This window comes from Mytilus trossulus, chromosome 2, assembly GCF_036588685.1.
Source record: "Mytilus trossulus isolate FHL-02 chromosome 2, PNRI_Mtr1.1.1.hap1, whole genome shotgun sequence".
NCBI lineage: Eukaryota > Metazoa > Mollusca > Bivalvia > Mytilida > Mytilidae > Mytilus > Mytilus trossulus.
The window spans coordinates 20,191,200-20,210,331 of record NC_086374.1 but is presented as its reverse complement, the minus strand read 5'-3'; the positions used below and the strand labels follow the sequence as shown (position 1 = coordinate 20,210,331).

The window sequence follows — 19,132 nt, the reverse complement described above, 5'->3', positions numbered from 1 at the left end:
ACAACTCTTATGTTACAAGGACATATCAAACACCATTAACCAGCAGGTTTTGACAAAATTAAAACAGATTAACATGAGCAAACTTTCATTTCAAAATGGAACATGTAAGATCTCTGCAGTACATCTGTATTATACTACTGTAACACCATACAAAACATATATCTTCAAGTAAGTAACTATTGCTTTTCATTACTTACTGACTTCAAAACAGGCATGGACGCTTAGTTGGAGCTGTACAGGTCTGTAAGAATCTTCTTTGTCATCAGGTGTAATAATTACAGTTACCTTTCTCACATCAGGCTTGGTTCCAATGCTTGTAGCCTTTTCGCCTACTTTAACCTACCGAAAGAAAAATACACATTTGAAACATAACATGGAAAAATTGGTCTTGTTTAATATTCCACATTCTTTTTAAAGAAGAATCAATTAAAATTGATTAGTTAAAACTTAATGATTTGGAGTAAGTTATACAAACCTTTCGAGTTGTCACAGTTCCATCTGCATTAAAGAATTGTACTGTATACGTCTTGATATTATCAGTAGAAACCAGTTCAACGTTGGCAATTGGTCTCGTCTTTGAAGGCATGTACTCTATAACCACTTGTCCTTCGGAGCTTTTAAAAGGTGTCTTAGACGAAGGTCGTAGATTTTCAATATCTGCCTTTTTGTCATTAGATGTAATTTCTGTTGATGGTATTGTTGTTATTGAACCCATTCCATCTGTTTCTTCACAAATTGGCGTAGTTGTCGATATCTCTAAAAACCAAAAATGTCATTGTTATAACCGCCTTTAACAAAATACTGTACTCACTCTATAAAAAAACTGGCATGCATTAACATTTTCATTCTTGAAAAATTATTTGCATTTTATTTATTGAATTTTCCAAAACAATATATATATTTTAGTCTCATTAACATAAAAAAAAATCAAGCAACAAAAACAATCAAAGTTCATTCTTACTTGTACTTGATATTCCAGGAGAAGGACTTGTAGCTACAACTGGCGTTGTTGTTGCAATTTTACCAGTTGATCCTATAACAAAAATGTTTAAATATTACAAACCTACCAAACAAATTAACTGTATTTTTGACAATATAATATTCAACACATGAATCATCTTTTCTTCTAGCAAAATAGTATTTAACACATGTATTTACTTTTCTTTGTGATTAGTATTATTCAGCTAAGGCATCATCTTTGATATGCTGCCTTGAATATAATTGAACAAAATTAAGTTCAGGGATCATTCTGCTTTTGAAGTATTTAACATAAATATAACTGAAAACTGTTACTCTAATTTGGAAAATTATTACAAATTAAATCCTTTACCTTGCAATGTTGTAGTAGCTTCACTTATTATAGAGGGTGTAGCTGTAGGTGTTGGTGAAACCACGGCTGTAGTGACAACTGTTGTGGATGCTTTTTGTGGGACTGCTGTTGTACTTGGAATAGGCGTAGAAGCTAAACAAAAAAAGGTTAATTCATTATTCAAGGCAAACAACTCTTATGTTACAAGGACATATCAAACACCATTAACCAGCAGGTTTTGACAAAATTAAAACAGATTAACATGAGCAAACTTTCATTTCAAAATGGAACCTGTAAGATATCTGCAGTACATCTGTATTATACTACTGTAACACCATACAAAACATATATCTTCAAGTAAGTAACTATTGCTTTTCATTACTTACTGACTTCAAAACAGGCATGGACGCTTAGTTGGAGCTGTACAGGTCTGTAAGAATCTTCTTTGTCGTCAGGTGTAATAATTACAGTTACCTTTCTCACATCAGGCTTGGTTCCAATGCTTGTAGCCTTTTCGCCTACTTTAACCTACCGAAAGAAAAATACACATTTGAAACATAACATGGAAAAATTGGTCTTGTTTAATATTCCACATTCTTTTTAAAGAAGAATCAATTAAAATTGATTAGTTAAAACTTAATGATTTGGAGTAAGTTATACAAACCTTTCGAGTTGTCACAGTTCCATCTGCATTAAAGAATTGTACTGTATACGTCTTGATATTATCAGTAGAAACCAGTTCAACGTTGGCAATTGGTCTCGTCTTTGAAGGCATGTACTCTATAACCACTTGTCCTTCGGAGCTTTTAAAAGGTGTCTTAGACGAAGGTCGTAGATTTTCAATATCTGCCTTTTTGTCATTAGATGTAATTTCTGTTGATGGTATTGTTGTTATTGAACCCATTCCATCTGTTTCTTCACAAATTGGCGTAGTTGTCGATATCTCTAAAAACCAAAAATGTCATTGTTATAACCGCCTTTAACAAAATACTGTACTCACTCTATAAAAAAACTGGCATGCATTAACATTTTCATTCTTGAAAAATTATTTGCATTTTATTTATTGAATTTTCCAAAACAATATATATTTTAGTCTCATTAACATAAAAAAAAATCAAGCAACAAAAACAATCAAAGTTCATTCTTACTTGTACTTGATATTCCAGGAGAAGGACTTGTAGCTACAACTGGCGTTGTTGTTGCAATTTTACCAGTTGATCCTATAACAAAAATGTTTAAATATTACAAACCTACCAAACAAATTAACTGTATTTTTGACAATATAATATTCAACACATGAATCATCTTTTCTTCTAGCAAAATAGTATTTAACACATGTATTTACTTTTCTTTGTGATTAGTATTATTCAGCTAAGGCATCATCTTTGATATGCTGCCTTGAATATAATTGAACAAAATTAAGTTCAGGGATCATTCTGCTTTTGAAGTATTTAACATAAATATAACTGAAAACTGTTACTCTAATTTGGAAAATTATTACAAATTAAATCCTTTACCTTGCAATGTTGTAGTAGCTTCACTTATTATAGAGGGTGTAGCTGTAGGTGTTGGTGAAACCACGGCTGTAGTGACAACTGTTGTGGATGCTTTTTGTGGGACTGCTGTTGTACTTGGAATAGGCGTAGAAGCTAAACAAAAAAAGGTTAATTCATTATTCAAGGCAAACAACTCTTATGTTACAAGGACATATCAAACACCATTAACCAGCAGGTTTTGACAAAATTAAAACAGATTAACATGAGCAAACTTTCATTTCAAAATGGAACCTGTAAGATCTCTGCAGTACATCTGTATTATACTACTGTAACACCATACAAAACATATATCTTCAAGTAAGTAATTATTGCTTTTCATTACTTACTGACTTCAAAACAGGCATGGACGCTTAGTTGGAGCTGTACAGGTCTGTAAGAATCTTCTTTGTCATCAGGTGTAATAATTACAGTTACCTTTCTCACATCAGGCTTGGTTCCAATGCTTGTAGCCTTTTCGCCTACTTTAACCTACCGAAAGAAAAATACACATTTGAAACATAACATGGAAAAATTGGTCTTGTTTAATATTCCACATTCTTTTTAAAGAAGAATCAATTAAAATTGATTAGTTAAAACTTAATGATTTGGAATAAGTAATACAAACCTTTCGAGCTGTCACAGTTCCATCTGCATTAAAGAATTGTACTGTATACGTCTTGATATTATCAGTAGAAACCAGTTCAACGTTGGCAATTGGTCTCGTCTTTGAAGGCATGTACTCTATAACCACTTGTCCTTCGGAGCTTTTAAAAGGTGTCTTAGACGAAGGTCGTAGATTTTCAATATCTGCCTTTTTGTCATTAGATGTAATTTCTGTTGATGGTATTGTTGTTATTGAACCCATTCCATCTGTTTCTTCACAAATTGGCGTAGTTGTCGATATCTCTAAAAACCAAAAATGTCATTGTTATAACCGCCTTTAACAAAATACTGTACTCACTCTATAAAAAAAAACTGGCATGCATTAACATTTTTATTCTTGAAAAATTATTTGCATTTTATTTATTGAATTTTCCAAAACAATATATATTTCAGTCTCATTAACATAAAAAAAATCAATCAACAAAAAAAATCAAAGTTCATTCTTACTTATACTTGATATTCCAGGAGAAGGACTTGTAGCTACAACTGGCGTTGTTGTTGCAATTTTACCAGTTGATCCTATAACAAAAATGTTTAAATATTATACAAACATACCAAACAAATTAATAATTTGTTCAAATTCAAAAATTGTATTATCTGTATTTTTGACAATATAATATTCAACACATGAATCATCTTTTCTTCTAGCAAAATAGTATTTAACACATGTATTTACTTTTCTTTGTGATTAGTATTATTCAGCTAAGGCATCATCTTTGATATGCTGCCTTGAATATAATTGAACAAAATTAAGTTCAGGGATCATTCTGCTTTTGAAGTATTTAACATAAATATAACTGAAAACTGTTACTCTAATTTGGAAAATTATTACAAATTAAATCCTTTACCTTGCAATGTTGTAGTAGCTTCACTTATTATAGAGGGTGTAGCTGTAGGTGTTGGTGAAACCACGGCTGTAGTGACAACTGTTGTGGATGCTTTTTGTGGGACTGCTGTTGTACTTGGAATAGGCGTAGAAGCTAAACAAAAAAAGGTTAATTCATTATTCAAGGCAAACAACTCTTATGTTACAAGGACATAGCAAACACCATTAACCAGCAGGTTTTGACAAAATTAAAACAGATTAACATGAGCAAACTTTCATTTCAAAATGGAACATGTAAGATCTCTGCAGTACATCTGTATTATACTACTGTAACACCATACAAAACATATATCTTCAAGTAAGTAACTATTGCTTTTCATTACTTACTGACTTCAAAACAGGCATGGACGCTTAGTTGGAGCTGTACAGGTCTGTAAGAATCTTCTTTGTCATCAGGTGTAATAATTACAGTTACCTTTCTCACATCAGGCTTGGTTCCAATGCTTGTAGCCTTTTCGCCTACTTTAACCTACCGAAAGAAAAATACACATTTGAAACATAACATGGAAAAATTGGTCTTGTTTAATATTCCACATTCTTTTTAAAGAAGAATCAATTAAAATTGATTAGTTAAAACTTAATGATTTGGAGTAAGTTATACAAACCTTTCGAGTTGTCACAGTTCCATCTGCATTAAAGAATTGTACTGTATACGTCTTGATATTATCAGTAGAAACCAGTTCAACGTTGGCAATTGGTCTCGTCTTTGAAGGCATGTACTCTATAACCACTTGTCCTTCGGAGCTTTTAAAAGGTGTTTTAGACGAAGGTCGTAGATTTTCAATATCTGCCTTTTTGTCATTAGATGTAATTTCTGTTGATGGTATTGTTGTTATTGAACCCATTCCATCTGTTTCTTCACAAATTGGCGTAGTTGTCGATATCTCTAAAAACCAAAAATGTCATTGTTATAACCGCCTTTAACAAAATACTGTACTCACTCTATACAAAAAACTGTCATGCATTAACATTTTCATTCTTGAAAAATTATTTGCATTATAATTCTTATATCATTTGCATATCCATAAATACTTGAATTGGATTAGTCAATTAGAAATTTTTCTCTTGGTTTACACTTCGATAAACCATGTTTCCGAAACTACTTTTGTAATCTATTCATGCGCGATACACCTTCTTGCAGGGATACTGGGATTTTCAACAATTTGAGATTATAAAACAATTGCATAATATTTGTTTCTATTCTAATGCATGTTTAACCATAAAAAAATAAATAAAATAAATGCAATAAAGCTTCGAAAATGTATAAAAATAAAATAAAATTGAAATAAAATTCCGGGAAATTTCACGAATGATTTGGCGAATTTACGTCATGGCAAAACACGACGTCATACGATTGAATACTTTCAGACGGAATATTATTTCGTTACTTGTACGGTTCAAATTCGGATAGTATCTAATTAAAATTAAGTTTTTGAGGTAGGTGCTGGTTCATTTTAGATTCTGTTGCATTTATCGAACATTTAAGTTTTTTAGAAAGTCAAAATGGCGGCGTACTCCTTAGTTACGACATGCCATTGTGCTTCTGATGGTACATATAGTAGACATCAAAGTCATAATGTAAATTAATAATCGCGTATGTTTGACTGAAGAATTATAAGGATTAAACACATTTTTTCTAGAGGTTATTGATGTGTAAACCGGGTCTCTAACTCACAAACTTGACATAAAAGTCCTTCGGACTTTTATTCAGTTTGTGAGTTATTCACCCCGGTTTACACATCAATAACCTCTAGAAAAAATGTGTTTAATCCTATATTATTTATTGAATTTTCCAAAACAATATATATTTTAGTCTCATTAACCTAAAAAAAAATCAAAAAACAAAAAAATCAAAATTTATTCTTACTTGTACTTGAAATTCCAGGAGAAGGACTTGTAGCTACAACTGGCGTTGTTGTTGCAATTTTTCCAGTTGATCCTATAACAAAAATGTTTAAATGTACAAACATACCAAACACATTAATATTTTGTTCAAATTCAAAAATAGTATTATCTGTATTTTTGACAATATAATATTCAACACATGAATCATCTTTTCTACTAGCAAAATAGTATTTAACACATGTATTTACTTTCCTTTGTGATTAGTATTATTCAGCTAAGGCATCATCTTTGATATGCTGCCTTGAATATAATTGAACAAAATTAAGTTCAGGGATCATTCTGCTTTTGTAGTATTATACAAAGATATAACTGAAAACTGTTACTTTAATTTAGAAAATTATTACAAACTAAATCCTTTACCTTGCAATGTTGTAGTAGCTTCACTTATTATAGAGGGTGTAGCTGTAGGTGTTGGTGAAACCACGGCTGTAGTGACAACTGTTGTGGATGCTTTTTGTGGGACTGCTGTTGTACTTGGAATAGGCGTAGAAGCTAAACAAAAAAAGGTTAATTCATTATTCAAGGCAAACAACTCTTATGTTACAAGGACATATCAAACACCATTAACCAGCAGGTTTTGACAAAATTAAAACAGATTACCATGAGCAAACTTTCATTTCAAAATGGAACATGTAAGATCTCTGCAGTACATCTGTATTATACTACTGTAACACCATACAAAACATATATCTTCAAGTAAGTAACTATTGCTTTTCATTACTTACTGACTTCAAAACAGGCATGGACGCTTAGTTGGAGCTGTACAGGTCTGTAAGAATCTTCTTTGTCATCAGGTGTAATAATTACAGTTACCTTTCTCACATCAGGCTTGGTTCCAATGCTTGTAGCCTTTTCGCCTACTTTAACCTACCGAAAGAAAAATACACATTTGAAACATAACATGGAAAAATTGGTCTTGTTTAATATTCCACATTCTTTTTAAAGAAGAATCAATTAAAATTGATTAGTTAAAACTTAATGATTTGGAGTAAGTTATACAAACCTTTCGAGTTGTCACAGTTCCATCTGCATTAAAGAATTGTACTGTATACGTCTTGATATTATCAGTAGAAACCAGTTCAACGTTGGCAATTGGTCTCGTCTTTGAAGGCATGTACTCTATAACCACTTGTCCTTCGGAGCTTTTAAAAGGTGTCTTAGACGAAGGTCGTAGATTTTCAATATCTGCCTTTTTGTCATTAGATGTAATTTCTGTTGATGGTATTGTTGTTATTGAACCCATTCCATCTGTTTCTTCACAAATTGGCGTAGTTGTCGATATCTCTAAAAACCAAAAATGTCATTGTTATAACCGCCTTTAACAAAATACTGTACTCACTCTATAAAAAAACTGGCATGCATTAACATTTTCATTCTTGAAAAATTATTTGCATTTTATTTATTGAATTTTCCAAAACAATATATATTTTAGTCTCATTAACATAAAAAAAAATCAAGCAACAAAAACAATCAAAGTTCATTCTTACTTGTACTTGATATTCCAGGAGAAGGACTTGTAGCTACAACTGGCGTTGTTGTTGCAATTTTACCAGTTGATCCTATAACAAAAATGTTTAAATATTACAAACCTACCAAACAAATTAACTGTATTTTTGACAATATAATATTCAACACATGAATCATCTTTTCTTCTAGCAAAATAGTATTTAACACATGTATTTACTTTTCTTTGTGATTAGTATTATTCAGCTAAGGCATCATCTTTGATATGCTGCCTTGAATATAATTGAACAAAATTAAGTTCAGGGATCATTCTGCTTTTGAAGTATTTAACATAAATATAACTGAAAACTGTTACTCTAATTTGGAAAATTATTACAAATTAAATCCTTTACCTTGCAATGTTGTAGTAGCTTCACTTATTATAGAGGGTGTAGCTGTAGGTGTTGGTGAAACCACGGCTGTAGTGACAACTGTTGTGGATGCTTTTTGTGGGACTGCTGTTGTACTTGGAATAGGCGTAGAAGCTAAACAAAAAAAGGTTAATTCATTATTCAAGGCAAACAACTCTTATGTTACAAGGACATATCAAACACCATTAACCAGCAGGTTTTGACAAAATTAAAACAGATTAACATGAGCAAACTTTCATTTCAAAATGGAACCTGTAAGATCTCTGCAGTACATCTGTATTATACTACTGTAACACCATACAAAACATATATCTTCAAGTAAGTAATTATTGCTTTTCATTACTTACTGACTTCAAAACAGGCATGGACGCTTAGTTGGAGCTGTACAGGTCTGTAAGAATCTTCTTTGTCATCAGGTGTAATAATTACAGTTACCTTTCTCACATCAGGCTTGGTTCCAATGCTTGTAGCCTTTTCGCCTACTTTAACCTACCGAAAGAAAAATACACATTTGAAACATAACATGGAAAAATTGGTCTTGTTTAATATTCCACATTCTTTTTAAAGAAGAATCAATTAAAATTGATTAGTTAAAACTTAATGATTTGGAATAAGTAATACAAACCTTTCGAGCTGTCACAGTTCCATCTGCATTAAAGAATTGTACTGTATACGTCTTGATATTATCAGTAGAAACCAGTTCAACGTTGGCAATTGGTCTCGTCTTTGAAGGCATGTACTCTATAACCACTTGTCCTTCGGAGCTTTTAAAAGGTGTCTTAGACGAAGGTCGTAGATTTTCAATATCTGCCTTTTTGTCATTAGATGTAATTTCTGTTGATGGTATTGTTGTTATTGAACCCATTCCATCTGTTTCTTCACAAATTGGCGTAGTTGTCGATATCTCTAAAAACCAAAAATGTCATTGTTATAACCGCCTTTAACAAAATACTGTACTCACTCTATAAAAAAAAACTGGCATGCATTAGCATTTTTATTCTTGAAAAATTATTTGCATTTTATTTATTGAATTTTCCAAAACAATATATATTTCAGTCTCATTAACATAAAAAAAATCAATCAACAAAAAAAATCAAAGTTCATTCTTACTTATACTTGATATTCCAGGAGAAGGACTTGTAGCTACAACTGGCGTTGTTGTTGCAATTTTACCAGTTGATCCTATAACAAAAATGTTTAAATATTATACAAACATACCAAACAAATTAATAATTTGTTCAAATTCAAAAATTGTATTATCTGTATTTTTGACAATATAATATTCAACACATGAATCATCTTTTCTTCTAGCAAAATAGTATTTAACACATGTATTTACTTTTCTTTGTGATTAGTATTATTCAGCTAAGGCATCATCTTTGATATGCTGCCTTGAATATAATTGAACAAAATTAAGTTCAGGGATCATTCTGCTTTTGTAGTATTTTACATAAATATAACTGAAAACTGTTACTCTAATTTGGAAAATTATTACAAATTAAATCCTTTACCTTGCAATGTTGTAGTAGCTTCACTTATTATAGAGGGTGTAGCTGTAGGTGTTGGTGAAACCACGGCTGTAGTGACAACTGTTGTGGATGCTTTTTGTGGGACTGCTGTTGTACTTGGAATAGGCGTAGAAGCTAAACAAAAAAAGGTTAATTCATTATTCAAGGCAAACAACTCTTATGTTACAAGGACATATCAAACACCATTAACCAGCAGGTTTTGACAAAATTAAAACAGATTAACATGAGCAAACTTTCATTTCAAAATGGAACATGTAAGATCTCTGCAGTACATCTGTATTATACTACTGTAACACCATACAAAACATATATCTTCAAGTAAGTAACTATTGCTTTTCATTACTTACTGACTTCAAAACAGGCATGGACGCTTAGTTGGAGCTGTACAGGTCTGTAAGAATCTTCTTTGTCATCAGGTGTAATAATTACAGTTACCTTTCTCACATCAGGCTTGGTTCCAATGCTTGTAGCCTTTTCGCCTACTTTAACCTACCGAAAGAAAAATACACATTTGAAACATAACATGGAAAAATTGGTCTTGTTTAATATTCCACATTCTTTTTAAAGAAGAATCAATTAAAATTGATTAGTTAAAACTTAATGATTTGGAGTAAGTTATACAAACCTTTCGAGTTGTCACAGTTCCATCTGCATTAAAGAATTGTACTGTATACGTCTTGATATTATCAGTAGAAACCAGTTCAACGTTGGCAATTGGTCTCGTCTTTGAAGGCATGTACTCTATAACCACTTGTCCTTCGGAGCTTTTAAAAGGTGTTTTAGACGAAGGTCGTAGATTTTCAATATCTGCCTTTTTGTCATTAGATGTAATTTCTGTTGATGGTATTGTTGTTATTGAACCCATTCCATCTGTTTCTTCACAAATTGGCGTAGTTGTCGATATCTCTAAAAACCAAAAATGTCATTGTTATAACCGCCTTTAACAAAATACTGTACTCACTCTATACAAAAAACTGTCATGCATTAACATTTTCATTCTTGAAAAATTATTTGCATTATAATTCTTATATCATTTGCATATCCATAAATACTTGAATTGGATTAGTCAATTAGAAATTTTTCTCTTGGTTTACACTTCGATAAACCATGTTTCCGAAACTACTTTTGTAATCTATTCATGCGCGATACACCTTCTTGCAGGGATACTGGGATTTTCAACAATTTGAGATTATAAAACAATTGCATAATATTTGTTTCTATTCTAATGCATGTTTAACCATAAAAAAATAAATAAAATAAATGCAATAAAGCTTCGAAAATGTATAAAAATAAAATAAAATTGAAATAAAATTCCGGGAAATTTCACGAATGATTTGGCGAATTTACGTCATGGCAAAACACGACGTCATACGATTGAATACTTTCAGACGGAATATTATTTCGTTACTTGTACGGTTCAAATTCGGATAGTATCTAATTAAAATTAAGTTTTTGAGGTAGGTGCTGGTTCATTTTAGATTCTGTTGCATTTATCGAACATTTAAGTTTTTTAGAAAGTCAAAATGGCGGCGTACTCCTTAGTTACGACATGCCATTGTGCTTCTGATGGTACATATAGTAGACATCAAAGTCATAATGTAAATTAATAATCGCGTATGTTTGACTGAAGAATTATAAGGATTAAACACATTTTTTCTAGAGGTTATTGATGTGTAAACCGGGTCTCTAACTCACAAACTTGACATAAAAGTCCTTCGGACTTTTATTCAGTTTGTGAGTTATTCACCCCGGTTTACACATCAATAACCTCTAGAAAAAATGTGTTTAATCCTATATTATTTATTGAATTTTCCAAAACAATATATATTTTAGTCTCATTAACCTAAAAAAAAAATCAAAAAACAAAAAAATCAAAATTTATTCTTACTTGTACTTGAAATTCCAGGAGAAGGACTTGTAGCTACAACTGGCGTTGTTGTTGCAATTTTTCCAGTTGATCCTATAACAAAAATGTTTAAATGTACTAACATACCAAACACATTAATATTTTGTTCAAATTCAAAAATAGTATTATCTGTATTTTTGACAATATAATATTCAACACATGAATCATCTTTTCTACTAGCAAAATAGTATTTAACACATGTATTTACTTTCCTTTGTGATTAGTATTATTCAGCTAAGGCATCATCTTTGATATGCTGCCTTGAATATAATTGAACAAAATTAAGTTCAGGGATCATTCTGCTTTTGTAGTATTATACAAAGATATAACTGAAAACTGTTACTTTAATTTAGAAAATTATTACAAACTAAATCCTTTACCTTGCAATGTTGTAGTAGCTTTACTGATTATAGTGGGTGTAGCTGTAGGTGTGGGTGAAACCACGGCTGTAGTGATTACTTCTGAAGACGGTGTCTGTGTAAATGTTGCTGTACTTGGAATCATTGTTGTAGCTGAGCAACAATATATTAATAAATAAAAGCAGTAAACAACTTTAGATAAGTTTTTTGCAGAAAATAAAATGTTGAATTCTACAGAATTAAGAAAAAAATCATATCAAAAAGTAAAATCACAAAAATACTGAACTCAGAGGAAAATCAATACGGAAAGTCCATAATCACATGGCAAAATCAAATAACAAAACGCATCAAAACCGAATAGACAAGAACTGTCATATTCCTGACACGAATAAATATCTATCACCCTGTTCCTTGTTATGATCAAAAAGAATATCATAAGAAATGATTGGTTGCACTATAAAGTAATTTTTTAAGAAATTGATAGTCAAAACGTTTCTTTAATTGTTATTATTTGTCTGGGGAGACAGACTAGCGTGACATTGTAGATAAAAATAACCACTAAAAAACAATCAAGATTGATAGAAAAGAGGGACGAAATTGATAGAATATGATGTTTAAAAAACAAATCCCAGACAGTTTTACACACTTTTATGCTAAAGTAGACTAAGAACGTATCATATATTACGTAATTCTCAATATAGATACTTTATAAGAAGTTTGAGAAAAAAATGAGTAAACATATTAAAAGCAGCAAACAATTTTAGATATTTTTTGGCAACATAATTTTTGAAAATCCATTTTAATAAGTTAGAACACACATAAATATTTCATAAGGAGTGTTTACTTTTGTTTAACAATATATGTACAACAGATTGAAAAATCAACTCTCCCACTCTCCCAGGTAAGGGGGTGGAATCCCGCTAACATGTTTAACACCGCCATATTCTGTCTGTATGTGCATGTCTCAAGTCCAGAGCCTGTAATTCAGTGTTTGTCGTTTATTTATGATTTACATATTTTTTTTTCGTTCATCTTTTTACATAAATAAGGCCGTTAGTTTTCTCGTTTGAATTGTTTTACGTTGTCATTTCGTGGCCTGTTATGCATTACTATGCGGTACGGGCTTTGCTCATTGTTGAACGACGTACGGTAGTTCTGTGTCATTATGGTTCCTTGTGAATAGTTGTCTCATTGGCAACCATATCACATCTTCTTTTTTATTTTCAAAGCATATTTCTTAATAGAAAGATATGCTATAAGCTATAGCTGAATTATAAGTATTCTAAACAGGAACATTTAAGTAATAGATTTTCAGAAACTAATGTAAGACTTTTCACACCTGTAAATTTTGCCCAAAATGTACTCTTTTGTCATTTTCTCCCTGTGTTAAAGAGCCGTTGATGACCTTCAACTGATGTCTACTCTTTAGTTGTCTTGTTGTCTCTTTGACACATTCCCTCTAACTATTATAAATTCATCGGAAGGTACCAAGAACTTGTTGATAAATAGTCTGTGTCAATTCCACAAATAATACAAGATGGTCTTGAAGTATAGATTTTGCGTACTGACGTTGGTTATCGTTTTAAAAACGTGTTATAGTATTCTTTTATTTGTCTTTGTTAATATTACTTTTACTGTTAAGTCAGTTTTTTTTAGATATTCATTTGACGTGACTCTGTGCTTATGTTTACCATCATACTTTGAACGACAAAATTATTTTATTTATTAATATTACTTTTACTTATGTATCTTGTCATACTTTGAATGACAAAACTATTTTATTTATCAATACTACTTTTCTGTTAAGTCTGTTTTTTGGTAATAAACATTTGACGGGACTCTGCATTTATGTATGCTGTCTTACTTTGAACGACAAAATTATTTTATGTCTACCTGTGCTAATATCAAACGCGTAATTTTACACCATTACTGAAAACCTTCCATCCTTTATGGGTACATTTTACAAAGATACATAAAATCGTATAAGATAATCAATTATTAAGTTAAATTTGATGTATGTCTTTTTGTGCTTCTTCGTTAATTTTGTTGTCTTATAGTGATTTAGATGATATCCCAATGTTGACTGCTGTACCCCTATTTTTGACATTTTTACTTATTGTGTCTGTTTGTTGTGTTTATGCATCGTTGACAATGTAATGAAATTTGATGCGACTGTCATACACGTGAGAGGTTTAGCTAGCTTTAAAACCAGGTTCAATCCACCATTTTCTACATAAGAAAATGCCTGTACCAAATCAGGAATATGACAGTTGTTATCAATTTGTTTGATGTGTTTAAACTTTTGATTTTGCCATTTGATTTCGAACTTTCCTTTTTGAATTTCCCTCTCGGAGTTCAGTATTTTTGTGTTTTTACTTTTTCAACTTGTGTAGTAAAAATTATGAACAACTAAAAAGCTTACGGTGCCTAATGTATTGTTGACCAAAAACAATTTTAAAAAAGTATGCACATTGGTTGTTGAAAATATATATATAGTGTCTAAAAATAGCAACAATCAACATTCAATCTATATTAGCGTGGATCAGTTTGTAAATAAACTGATGCAGGTATTAAATTAAATTATATAAGTGTCTGAGAATGTAACTATAATGAGTGTTATAAAATTAGTTGATATATTTTATATATTATTCATGCAATATTTCGATAAAAAAAAATAAGCTTCATCGGGCGTGTGCATCTCTCAAGATGAAATTTGATGCATAACAAAAAATAAATTGTTGCTTGAACTACACAAAATTTGAGTAGTTATTGAAGGTCTATATAAAGTATATTTTTGCCGTTTATTGTACACAGCAATTCTTAAATTCAAACGAGTTGTCGATTTAGTTAAATAGAATGAAGTTGAGGATCATTTGTTTAGTATTGGGTAGAACTGCTTTTCATTCTTCTCATTAAGTCCATCATGTTCAAGAGTATATAGAACCTTTCTCTCAGTTTTCTCCTTTGGTTTACCTCAATTATTTGAAAGGTGATATTTTCAAAAGTATGTCCTCTTCTTGAGAGGTGTCTCGTAATTGAACAGTTTCTTCCTTTTGTATAAAACGACCGCTGCGGAAGAAGCAATTGCAAGTGATGTAAGGTCGCTAACACTGACCACTCTTTCAACAGCACAGTAACTAAGAAGCGATACAACATTTTTGTTACATCTAAATGAAAAACAGGAGTAGTATTTATATTCTTACTTGTGGAACTTACAAACTGCAGTATTTGGTGAAACAGAAACTAAATTCAACATCAAACTTAACAATTACCGGATGTTTTATACAAAAGGAAGAAACTCTCCGGACTCTTGAATCTGTTGGACTTAATGAATAGGATGAAAAACAGTCCTACCTAAAACAAAAGGAATACATCCTCAACTTCACTTTATTTAACTTAAACAACTATTTGTTTGAATTTAAGAATTGCTATGTACAACTAAGACAAAAATATTTTTTTATATAGACCATCAATAACTACTAAAATTTTGTGTACAAAGCTTCAAAAATATTTTTTTCACTGCACACGCCCGATGAAATTATTTTTTTTAGCAAAATATTGCATGAATAATATATAAACTATAACAACTAATTTTATAACACTCATTAGTGTGTTAAAATGACATTCTCAGGCACTTATATATATGCAAGTCTGTATATGTATAGTTTGACGGTAAGTCTACAGATATATTTTTCTTTGCAGATTCATTCAATTAGACACATGGCAATCCAGAATAAATAAAAGTAGTTTTAAAAGCAAAATGTTTTAGTTTACACTTAAATATACCGAGTAATACAAAAACAAACAATCAGCATACCTATTGGAGTCACTGGTTTTGTCGACAATCTAACAGGTGTAGTGCGCTCTGATTTAATATTTTCAGTGGAATGTACACTTGTCATTTTCTTTGATGTTTCAGTTGTTGCAGCAACAGGAGTAGTTTGGCTACTTGTTATCTTAATGGTTGTTTCCCCAGTACTGGGCACAGGGGAAGTAACTCCCTCTGATGAAATAATACTAGTCGTATGCTTGCTTTCTCTTGCCGTAGTTGTAGCTTTCGTTATGACAGCAGGTGTTGTTTTTTCACTCGATAATCCTACAGTGGATTTCGCTGATGACACTTCCATCGTGCTTTTTACTGATGATAGCCCATATGAAGTTGTTGTCTTACCAACAGGTGGCGTCACTGGTGATTTCACTCTTACAGTCGTCTTAGTTGAGGCAACAGATGGTGTAGAAACAATTGATGGTATTACAATAGTTGTTGTGCCTGTTAAGATAGTTATTACACTTTGTTAATTGCTTTTAATTAAAACACCAGCTCTTTTTATTAATAAAGTGACCTTGGTCTTCAAAAAATAAACTTTTATACTCTAGATACCACAATCAAGTTGTATTCTGTTCCTAATTATACATTGCAATTGTGTCTAAGAAAGAAAGATATAGTTACATGCATTGATATTTGGACTGAAAGTCAAAACGATAACCAAAGCGGCGTTTTAAGAAACTCATTGTCATTTGTATACCCCAATGTCAGTCCATAGTAAATGTAAAATTGTTTTACCTATTTCATGGCATGCAAATATTTTCAGTTGAAGATTTACTGGCTGATAAGAACTTTTCTTATCTTCAGGTGTAATCAGGATTTCAACTTTCTTCACATTAGGATTTCCAGCAACATTGTTTGCACTTTCTGTAACTTTCATCTAAAATAATTCATATGTGTTAGGCTCATTTCAATAAGTTATCAATTGCAATCTAAATACTTTTCTATTAAGCAAGTTAAGACTGCTTCATATCTTGTATTGCATCTAAGAATTGACACTAGTGTTCTAATGAAAACAAAACTGTACGACAAAAAAGATGATTTCAGCTTTCCAATTTTGAACTTTCCATTTCTATGTACGTACAAATGTAGTAACAATCTAGCATTGTCAGTATAAAGAGTATATATCTCCGAATTGAAACGATAGTCCCGGACTTGTATTTCCTATCATGATTTCCGTGATATGTGATTGCTGCTAGCAAGGAAGCTATTAAACAATGAATTCCAAATGGAATGTTAAAATTTTCCTTTTGTAATTTTATGGACGCCATTATGCCTTGGTTCACCGGTATAGAATACCGCTTTCGCAGATGATTTTGGATATGTTCTTGTTATTGCTACTTCAATCTCGTTCCCATTTCAAAAATGTAATCACGTAATTTGGAATATTTATCAGGTTTGTAATAACATGAACAATATGACGGGTGCCACATGTGGAACAGGATCTGCTTATCCTTCCTGAGCACCTTAGGTCAGCCCCTGTTTTAGTGAGGTTCGTGTTGTAATTCATTAGTTTTCTATGTTATGTCTTGTGTACTATTATATGTGTATTTGTCTTTTCTTTTTAAGCCATGCCGTTGTCAATATAAAAAAAGATGTGGTATGATTGCAAATGAGACAACTCTCCGGAAAAGACTAAATCAGAAAATAACGGCCTCATTTAAGTACAAATATGACAGAAAATCAAATAAGTTACACTTCAACAAACGACAACCACTTAATTACAGGCCTCAAACATGAGACAGGCACATACATACAGAGTTTGTCGTAGTTAAACGTTTCAACGAGATTCGAACCTTCCCATTAACATAGGACAGTGGTGTTAGAGTACAACACCAAAACAGACTTTTAAAAATGAGTTTAAGGTGGTACCCAACACTTTCACTAAAATTAATTTGGCTCGTTTAATTTTCATAAAATTTTGACAAATTATTTACTTTGACCCTTTAACAAAAGTATAAAAAATTCAAAAATTTTGAACCAACCGTTTTATCAGAAAAATTACACTGGTTATATAGCAGATTGACAAAAACCAATTTTGATCATCGAGAATCTTAATACTCCCTTAACACCACAACGTAATTAAAACGTTTAGGTGACTTTACAGAGTTATCTCCCTGTAGTGTTAGGTACCACCTTAAAGAGTCTTAACTCATCAGACGGATACAAATGGAATAACATCTAACAAACGACCCAAAATGGAGGTGGCCGTAAAAATCATTTTAATACAGAGCAAGTACGGTTTGTCTTATTTTGAATGTATCGTCTAAAAGAAATGCACTACGAAATAACTCCAGTTTATTTTTGATCTATGATTTTCAATGTTCAACTGGTATATTTCACTCTCTTTCTTAACATCTCTTCCACTCTATATGTATCCTAGTATTGTATTGGTTTAATAGAGTGTATGATGTAGGTAAATGTATATACGGTACGCTTTTGGAATAAAATATGGTGACTATATCAATGGTAACAGACATCAAAACATTTAAAAGTAATTATACTCACTGTTCTTTTTATAGTAGTTCCATCAGCATTGAAAAATGAAACAGTGTATGATATTATGTTTTCTGTTGATACTAATTCTACTCTTTGCACAGACTTGGCAATTGAAGGTGTGTATTGTATTACAAGTGTAGGCTTAGAACTCATCATGGGTATAAGACCACCTGGTCGTAAATTGTCTATTTTTGCCATGTCATCATTTACTTTTATTTCACTAGATGGAATAGTTGTTGGTGACATCATTCCCTCTGATACATCACATACTGGGGTGGTACTTGAAACTATTAAAACAATCGTTCAAAATAAACTACTTGTTATAATGTCAGTTATTGTCAATCGGGTGCAATATTCTAATTTTAATTTCGAAGTGACGACGAAAATATTAGAGATATTTAAGACATATAAATAGTTCTTTTACCGGTATTTGGGGATTAAAATTAAACTTCCATAGAATTTTTTATAATAAGCCAAAAAGCAGTTAAATCATTGCGTTCTCAAATATGTTATAAAAGAATAATCAAACAAGGATCGATTTTTTTCAAGTTGCAAGTTGTGCAAAATTGTCAGATTTTGTATAAATTATTTATGGAAAACACAATTCTGTATGATAGAAATAACACTAAACCACAAAATTGTATATTGATAAATGATTGCCTTTAAAGGTATATAACCAAAAATATGTACCAACTTACCCGTAGATGTGAGTGAAGGGACTGCACTTGTCGTTGCCACAACACTTACTACTTTCAATTCAGTCGTTGTACCTGCAATGTTTCATACAAACACAAATATGAATAAAACTTCAATACTTTAAATCTAGCTGTTTAGTGTGATA

At 31.3% G+C, this 19,132-nt stretch overlaps 2 protein-coding genes across 2 annotated transcripts in view; both read right to left on the bottom strand.

Annotated features, from left to right (window-relative positions):
- The window catches only part of LOC134706707 (mucin-19-like), a 263,376-nt gene that overhangs the window by 130,403 nt on the left and 113,841 nt on the right, over positions 1-19,132 (bottom strand). The gene's annotated exons all lie outside the window — the stretch shown is intronic.
- Positions 1-19,132, bottom strand: part of LOC134708598 (mucin-17-like) — a 47,175-nt gene that overhangs the window by 27,067 nt on the left and 976 nt on the right. Inside the window, exons 2-33 of the mRNA XM_063569247.1 lie at positions 18,990-19,061; positions 18,301-18,578; positions 16,531-16,672; positions 15,784-16,236; positions 11,988-12,119; positions 11,590-11,661; positions 10,327-10,607; positions 10,049-10,190; positions 9,684-9,815; positions 9,283-9,354; positions 8,798-9,078; positions 8,520-8,661; positions 8,155-8,286; positions 7,786-7,857; positions 7,302-7,582; positions 7,024-7,165; positions 6,659-6,790; positions 6,261-6,332; positions 4,999-5,279; positions 4,721-4,862; positions 4,356-4,487; positions 3,955-4,026; positions 3,470-3,750; positions 3,192-3,333; positions 2,827-2,958; positions 2,458-2,529; positions 1,974-2,254; positions 1,696-1,837; positions 1,331-1,462; positions 962-1,033; positions 476-756; positions 198-339 (exon numbers count right to left, since the gene is read on the bottom strand). Of these exons, the coding sequence (XP_063425317.1) occupies positions 198-339; positions 476-756; positions 962-1,033; positions 1,331-1,462; positions 1,696-1,837; positions 1,974-2,254; positions 2,458-2,529; positions 2,827-2,958; positions 3,192-3,333; positions 3,470-3,750; positions 3,955-4,026; positions 4,356-4,487; positions 4,721-4,862; positions 4,999-5,279; positions 6,261-6,332; positions 6,659-6,790; positions 7,024-7,165; positions 7,302-7,582; positions 7,786-7,857; positions 8,155-8,286; positions 8,520-8,661; positions 8,798-9,078; positions 9,283-9,354; positions 9,684-9,815; positions 10,049-10,190; positions 10,327-10,607; positions 11,590-11,661; positions 11,988-12,119; positions 15,784-16,236; positions 16,531-16,672; positions 18,301-18,578; positions 18,990-19,061 (5,334 nt within the window). The remainder of the gene's footprint in view (positions 1-197; positions 340-475; positions 757-961; positions 1,034-1,330; positions 1,463-1,695; positions 1,838-1,973; positions 2,255-2,457; positions 2,530-2,826; positions 2,959-3,191; positions 3,334-3,469; positions 3,751-3,954; positions 4,027-4,355; positions 4,488-4,720; positions 4,863-4,998; positions 5,280-6,260; positions 6,333-6,658; positions 6,791-7,023; positions 7,166-7,301; positions 7,583-7,785; positions 7,858-8,154; positions 8,287-8,519; positions 8,662-8,797; positions 9,079-9,282; positions 9,355-9,683; positions 9,816-10,048; positions 10,191-10,326; positions 10,608-11,589; positions 11,662-11,987; positions 12,120-15,783; positions 16,237-16,530; positions 16,673-18,300; positions 18,579-18,989; positions 19,062-19,132) is intronic.